This window comes from Lampris incognitus, chromosome 1 (genome assembly GCF_029633865.1).
Source record: "Lampris incognitus isolate fLamInc1 chromosome 1, fLamInc1.hap2, whole genome shotgun sequence".
Classification (NCBI taxonomy): domain Eukaryota; kingdom Metazoa; phylum Chordata; class Actinopteri; order Lampriformes; family Lampridae; genus Lampris; species Lampris incognitus.
In genome coordinates this window covers 112719847-112726872 of record NC_079211.1, presented here as the reverse complement: position 1 = coordinate 112726872, position 7026 = coordinate 112719847, and the positions used below count along the sequence as shown (strand labels likewise).

At 52.4% G+C, this 7026-nt stretch overlaps 1 protein-coding gene across 1 annotated transcript in view; it reads right to left on the bottom strand.

The window, feature by feature from the left end:
• adgrd2 (adhesion G protein-coupled receptor D2) overlaps positions 1–5086 on the bottom strand; it is an 89879-nt gene extending 84793 nt beyond the window's left edge. The window contains exons 1-3 of the mRNA XM_056278983.1: positions 5063–5086; positions 4106–4391; positions 3104–3232 (exon numbers count right to left, since the gene is read on the bottom strand). Of these exons, the coding sequence (XP_056134958.1) occupies positions 3104–3232; positions 4106–4391; positions 5063–5086 (439 nt within the window). The remainder of the gene's footprint in view (positions 1–3103; positions 3233–4105; positions 4392–5062) is intronic.
• Between the last annotated feature and the right edge of the window lie 1940 nt (positions 5087–7026).

Genomic DNA, 7026 nt, shown 5'->3' with positions numbered 1-7026 from the left:
TGTACCCTTGAAGTGGGAGTGAATTGAATATTCATGAGTGAGCGTGAATAAGTGCTCTGTCAGCCAGTAGTGTCACTGATAGATGAGGGGTGGGCTCGCACAGGGCTCCAATGGCTGCCGGAAGTCTCCGCAGAGAGCCGGGGCGGGGGGGGGGGGTGTCAGGGTACAAGAGGAGGCTTTCTCCGGAAAGCGGATGCAAGGGGTTAACTTCTACCCTTGCATATATTGAATGCTGCCTTTAGGGGGGTGATGTCACAGGCGGATAAAGAGCAAGTGTAGTTTAATTCGAAAACCAGCGCAGCCGATGCGGACTTGCAAGAGAAGGGGTTTGCAGTTCGCCACCGACTTGCTGACTGCTCAGTTTGGAGTGGGCAAGATTGGGGGATCACTCGAGATGAATAAAAAGAAGGGAAAAAGAAAAGCCAGCGGAGAAAGAGGGAGCAACGGGGTCAGGGAGAAATGAGAGCGAGGGAAAGAGGAAAAGCAAGGGAGCTCATGAGATTCACACAGCTGGACGTAAGTCTGGGGTCTCGCTTCTGACTCCTGTGTGCCAGCCAGTCCGTCCATGGTTCAGAGCCCGCTCTACCATCTCTGACAAGTTCTCATACCTGCTTCTCAATCTGCAGTGTCCTCCTCCATCTAACGCCACCAGCTACCACAGAGCTGAAGGCCGACACGCACAAACGGCACATTTCTGCCACCGGCGTGTTGATGTGATCATGTCATTCATGGGCCACTTTCTGGCCCCGGTGCAGCTTGGTCTGTACAAGTGCAAATGAGGGCTGTTCCAAATGTAAAATGTTCTGCTGAGGGGATTCATAGAGTCTCTGGCCAAAACAAAGCAATACAGAGAGAGAGAGAGAGAGAGAGAGAGAGAGAGAGAGAGAGAGAGAGAGAGAGGAGAGAGAGAGAGAGAGAGAGAGAGAGAGCTGTGCGCCATTACAGGCGCCGGCCTGGCCCTGACTGACTCTAGCCGGCACGCCTCGTTCACCAGTACAGGCAGATGGCCTCCTCCTCCGGCAGAGAGAGAGCAGGGAGCGGAGAGAGGGAGAGGGAGAGAGAGAGGGAGAGAGTAGGAGGAGAGAGGGAAGAGAGCGAGGAGAGAGGAGGAGGAGGCGAGGGAGAGAGAGAGAGAGAGAGAGAGAGAGAGAGAGAGAGAGAGAGAGAGAGAGAGAGAGAGAGAGAGAGAGAGAGAGAGAGAGAGAGCTGTGCGCCATTACAGGCGCCGGCCTGGCCCTGACTGACTCTAGCCGGCACGCCTCGTTCACCAGTACAGGCCAGATGGCCTCCTCCTCCAGCAGAGAGAGAGCAAGAGTGAGAGAGGGAGAGAGGGAGAGAGAGGGGAGAGGGAGAGAAAGAGAGAGGGAGAGAGAGGGCGAGAGAGAGAGAGAGAGAGAGAGAGAGAGAGAGAGAGAGAGAGAGAGAGAGAGAGAGAGAGAGAGAGAGAGAGAGAGAGAGAGAGAGAGAGAGAGAGAGTGCACTGGTGCTTAGCATGTCCTTGAGGTAAAGGGCTCAGTCAAAGTTATGGTCAACGCAGTGCAGATGGGTGTGGATTCTTCAAGGTGCTCTAATGTAAAGATTAATTGAATGTGGTTAAATCTGCAAAAACTGTCCATGCCTGGAGTCCGGGTAGCGTAGCGGTCTATTCCGTTGCCTACCAACTGGGATCGCCGGTTCGAATCCCCGTGTTACCTACGGCTTGATAGGGCCGTCCCTATAAACACAATTGGCCGGGTCTGCGGGTGGGAAGCCGGATGTGGGTATGTACCCTGGTCGCTGTACTAGCGCCTCCTCTGGTCGGTCGGGGTGCCGGGACTGGGGGTGGTGGTTGAATAGCAAGATTCTCCCACGCACTACGTCCCCCCTGGTGAAACTCCCCATTGCCAGGTGAAAAGGAGCTGCTGGCGACTCCACATGTATGGGAGGTGGCATGTGGTAGGCTGCATCCCCTCCCCCGGATCGGCAGAGGGGGTGGAGCAGCGACCGGGATGCCTCGGAAGAGTGGGGTGATTGGCCAAGTGCAACTGTGGAGAAAAAGGGGAAAATCCCCCCCCCCCCAACAAACAAAACTGTCCATGCCTTCTTTTTTTTTTTTTTACCTCGCCTTCAACTCCACCAAAACGAAATCTCCACCACAGAAGAAGACCAAATGTCTGCTTATCTCGTGGGCATTGCTTACCTTCTGGTGGTTTAATCAGTTGCATGTTTTCAATATTAAATTTTTTTTTTTTTTAGAAAAAATGGACCAAAAGTCTTCATGCATTACTCACACAGCAGTGTAAATTTAAGAAAGTAAGCAAGGCGTTCTTAGTGCTCAAAGTGCCAGATGAATTTGAGAGTCCTTAAGGGTCTGAGAAATAACGGATCCATTTGTGATGGGAAACGGCGGCGCTCGGCCGTGTTACGGATGGCAGCGGCCCAGTCCTTGTCTCCCACTGCTCTTTGTTTTCATTTCTCTCTTCTGGTGATAATGTATTGTCTACAGGGTGTGTAATGATCCTCAAGAGTAGCCCTGCCCACTAACAGGCACCGCTGTCAAGCACATCACCGTCGCCCATGCTCATTGATTTGTGTTGCCTTTAAAATGGACCGTTTCCTCCACGCCGGGTGCAGACCATAATTGGATCTTGCTTAAATGATTCAAATAAGGTGGTCTGTTGCACCCCCACCTCCACCCCACCAAGCCCCCCCCCCACCCCCCGTCACTGTCACCCTCACTTATTTCACTACAGATTCAGCAGACTTGATAAAACAGCGGGGGTGCCCCATTCCAGAGCGCTTAACCAGCCAGGCCGAGACAAAGAAGTGGTCAAGCGAGGCAACAAATCACACCAAATGGAGCATTTGCTCTTTGTGCAGCCTAGTTATGGAAAAGTGATAGCGGCATCCAGAATACTGAATAGGCGTAATAAATGCTGAAGAAGGGGGAATTCTTCTCCTAATTGGGTAGGGCAGAATGGAAACGCTCGCACTCTCCTTTTCTGTGAAATAGCCTAATAGCCTGTACACAGTTAGGGGAGCAGTGTGATTTCCCCCCTTGGTGCCATCCCATCCTGCCATTGCTTGACAGATAAACATGTTTTCTGTCAGCTAATTACACTACCTGTTCCTGCCCAGTCTGCAGTGACAGGCTCGCTGAGAACCCTCAGATCTGGCGGACTCGCGGCCGCCTGGACCCTCGCGTTATGCAGCGACTGTGAAAATATACGACACCTGAAGTGGAGCTCGGGAACTTCAGAGGAGGAAAGTAGGGGGATTAAGCACCTTCAAGCTCAATGGTAAGTTTTCAAATGAGCCAACAAAAGTTTGTTGGTCGAGAGAGAGAGCTATCAGCTGGGCCCTGATGGATCAACCAACACGACAGGTATGCGAGGAAATGTGACAGAATCTGTCCCTTGGCATCAGCGTCAAACTTAAAGGGAAAAAAATCTTAACGCAGCCGACAGCATTCATATCTCGACATAACATTTCTCCACTATTTTCACAGAAATAAAGATGCGCAAAATCACTACACAGCTCCATCTACCCTGTGGTGAGCTATGCCGTGAACGAACTGATGACCAGAGACGAGCGTCCGTTTCAATGCCAAACACTTACCATGTAGAGAATCAACATCACAATGACCCCCCCCCCCCAAAAAAGGTCACAACAGGTGACATTAATCTAAATCACAGTCCAACAGTAAGTCAGTCAGTAAATGGTCCCCTACTCGGTCTGAGTCAAACCCCCAAAAATCAACGCATCCCAACATGAACAGAACATTTGAATACATAAAAATATGACATAAATCATAAAAAATTCCCACCCCCATAATCCTTTGCACAGAACAAAGCGTTATACTGCAGCTCATCCCCTTTGGGTCACTCACTACATAGCCCACACCTGAGGGGTCTGTTGCCTCAGACAACCCCATCACCCAACACAACGTCCGTGAGGTTACCCGGTTGGCGGCGTTGATGAACTGATGATGTTCACAGGAGATGTTCCTGTGTGCACAGCGGCATGGGGTACTGTTCTAACCCTCGTCCCCAGCAACAGGAAATGTGGGGCTGGTAGGCAGGTAGCGCAATTCTGTCTCTGTGGAGCACTACCGCATGCCCCTGACCCAGCTTACGCACCTTGTACACCACCTCAGTGATCTGACCCAGTATTTTGCCAGGTCCTTGCCAGTCACTGTGCAGCTTGAGCGATATCCCTTTTGTGCGAACAGGACAAAACATCCCCAACTTGTCCCCTGGCACAAATGCATGTCCCCCACAGTGGGTGTCGTAGGCCCTCTTCTGAAGTACCCCCGAATTAGCCTGGGCCTGGCGGATATACTCGTTGCCCACCTGCAGCTGGTCCGTCAGCCGTCGACAGTAGTCCAGTTCTGTGTCTCCGGCAATCTCTGGCTTGGGTGGGGCCCCGAAAACCAGGTGTCCAGAGTTCCTGCCCAATTATGAGTGCTGTAGGCATGCACTGGCTGGACTGCTGCACAGCGGTCAGTGGGTAGCAGTCCTTGGTGGTGACAGCATTCAGGTACCTGTAGTCCACATAGAACCTCCAGTTACCATCCTTCTTCCTCACCAGGACAGCCAGCACTCCCCACGGGCTGTCTGGAGGCTTGATTACTCCCAGCAACAGCCATCTCCCGGATCTTTTCCTCTACCACGCAATGCTTGGCTAAGGCCAGATGATGGGGTCACAGATGGATGGGTGGGGACAAGCTGGTGTCTATGGCATACTGCACCAACCCCATCTGCATGTAGTCATCATCTCTGGTGACAAAGAGGTCGACATTGTTAGCCAACACCCTGCCTCCGCTGATCTACTGTATGAGGCAGCTTGGCTACCCACCAGGCTGGCTCAAAGAAACAGAGTTGGAGAACTCTGGCTTAACGCTTTATGATGGAAAGGTTTTAAATGATGGTGGTGGATTGGATACTGGTAAAGAAAAATCCTCTTTCGATGTTCCAAGCTCGTAGATTTCCTAGGCTTCAATGTACCTGCACCGTCCAAAATGAATGCAATATGGCTCCAGCATGGCTCCATTCCAATGCAGTGAAGCAAAACTTTGCTGTACCTCTCCAACCGTTTCCTTGAGCATGGTGCCACTTCCAAAAAGAGACGGGATGAATCTGATTCGACCCCAGAACAAAGAAAGAAAAGAAGGTCGAGTCCTGATTGGAGCACATATATGGATATTGACTCAGACCCAGGAACTCACAATCATTTTCAAGAATCAAGTGGCTTCCAGTTCCAGCCTCCACTGCCCCCTGGCTCACTCTCCTTTTGATAACCTCCCCCCTTACCCCAGGAAAAACCACCAGCTACTTCAGAACTTCAAGCTGCAGGCTGAAGAGAACACCCTCTTGGTGTCCCGCAACACCCCTGGACAGATGAGGGTGATGATGAATAAAGTGTCCACAAGGGCCTGACAAGCCTGTCCATCGAGTTTACAGTCCATGCAGAGGCCCCTGGTGTGGTCAAGTCCCCGGCCTTGGCGAGGGGCTGGACTTGGAAGCAGTGTCCCCCTCACTGGACTGGTCCCCCGTCTTTCCCTGGTGGCAGATGGGAATGAGGCTTAGATCCTGGTGTTGGCCAATCACAGGTTCTGTGACCAAGCTCATCACAGCAGTAGCAGCATTTGGTGGCCTGTGTTGGTTGTCGCTAGGGCTAAGGTGGTGATGATGGCACCTGGCGAACAGACTCCCTGTCATCATCCTCCAGCTTTCCACCCTCACGGTCTGCTGTTCTGACATGTGGGCAAAATGATGACGCCCTCAGTGGGGTGGTTTGGTTGTAGAGGATTGCCTTGGCTTGCTCTGCCTCCTGTAGTGCCTCACTCAGCGACCGGGGTGCAGCGAAGTGCACATGCTGGCATAGGCTATTCGGTGTGAGTGCCTGCAAGAAGGCATGCAGGGCAAGGTCCTCCAGGTCTTCTGCACTAAACTGTGGATAGCCGCATTGAACGTGCAGCCGCACATCTGCTGCAAGTCTAACCAGGCTTTCTCCTTCCTGCTAACAGCAGCTAGCCAGCTGCTCCTTGCTCTCGTCTGTGAGTGACACTGCTCGAACGTTCTCTCCAGCATTGTGATGAGGGCCTGGAAATTGCTCCGCTCCACTGGCATCAGGTCAAGCAGTACCTGGAAACGCTTTCCATTCCAGCACCAGAGTCAGGTGAATGGCAGCCTTCTCGCTTTCCCATCAGTTATACTTGTGCTGCAAGCCATGCCTTGGTGACATAGGGCTCCCATGGCATCTCACCACCATACCTTGGCAACGTAGCAGGGGTTTGATATCCAGCCATGGCTGACAGAGGATCAGGTGGAGGGGCTGTTGGTAGTATCACTGGGGCAGGGGTCACATTGCCCACATTTGGTCTGGTCAGCAGAAGTTGTTCAGCGGCTGTGGGTAATGACAGGCCCATCTGGATGCTGCTCTGGATGGCTGTTGGATGATCAATGGTGGCTGACAGCATTGCAGTGTCCCATCTGACCACTGGAGGATGACTGGTCTCAGGTCAGCACTTATCTCGTGCTGGAAACTCCCTCTCCATCAGTCGGAGTGCACTGGCGCCATCAGGCTGGACCAGCTGCACCATCGGCTGGTACATGTCCTATATGGCTTCTTCTATCTCATGAAGCTCTTGATCAATTCCCTCTATCCCACTTCTGCCACCAGAGACAAGCTTTCCCCCCCCCCCGGCATGTTCTGCTTTATTCTAACAGTGGCATTAGAGAGAGGCAGGAAAGGAAGGAGAGAGAGAGGAGGGATGACACACAGCAAAGGGCCTGGGCCGGACCCGATCCTAGGCTGCCATAGCAAGGACCCAGCCCCACGCGGCACGTGCTCCACCAGGTGAGCCACGAGGGCGCCCCACAAGCTCCCTTTTTAATGCCAAACCTGTGTCCCATACACTGCATGACCAACAGGAGTAGCTTTTATTTGACAACACTTACCATGCAGTCACAACAGGTGACGTTAGTCTAAGTCACAGTCCTACAATCAGTCAGTCAGTCAGTAAACAGTCTTCTACCGAGTCAA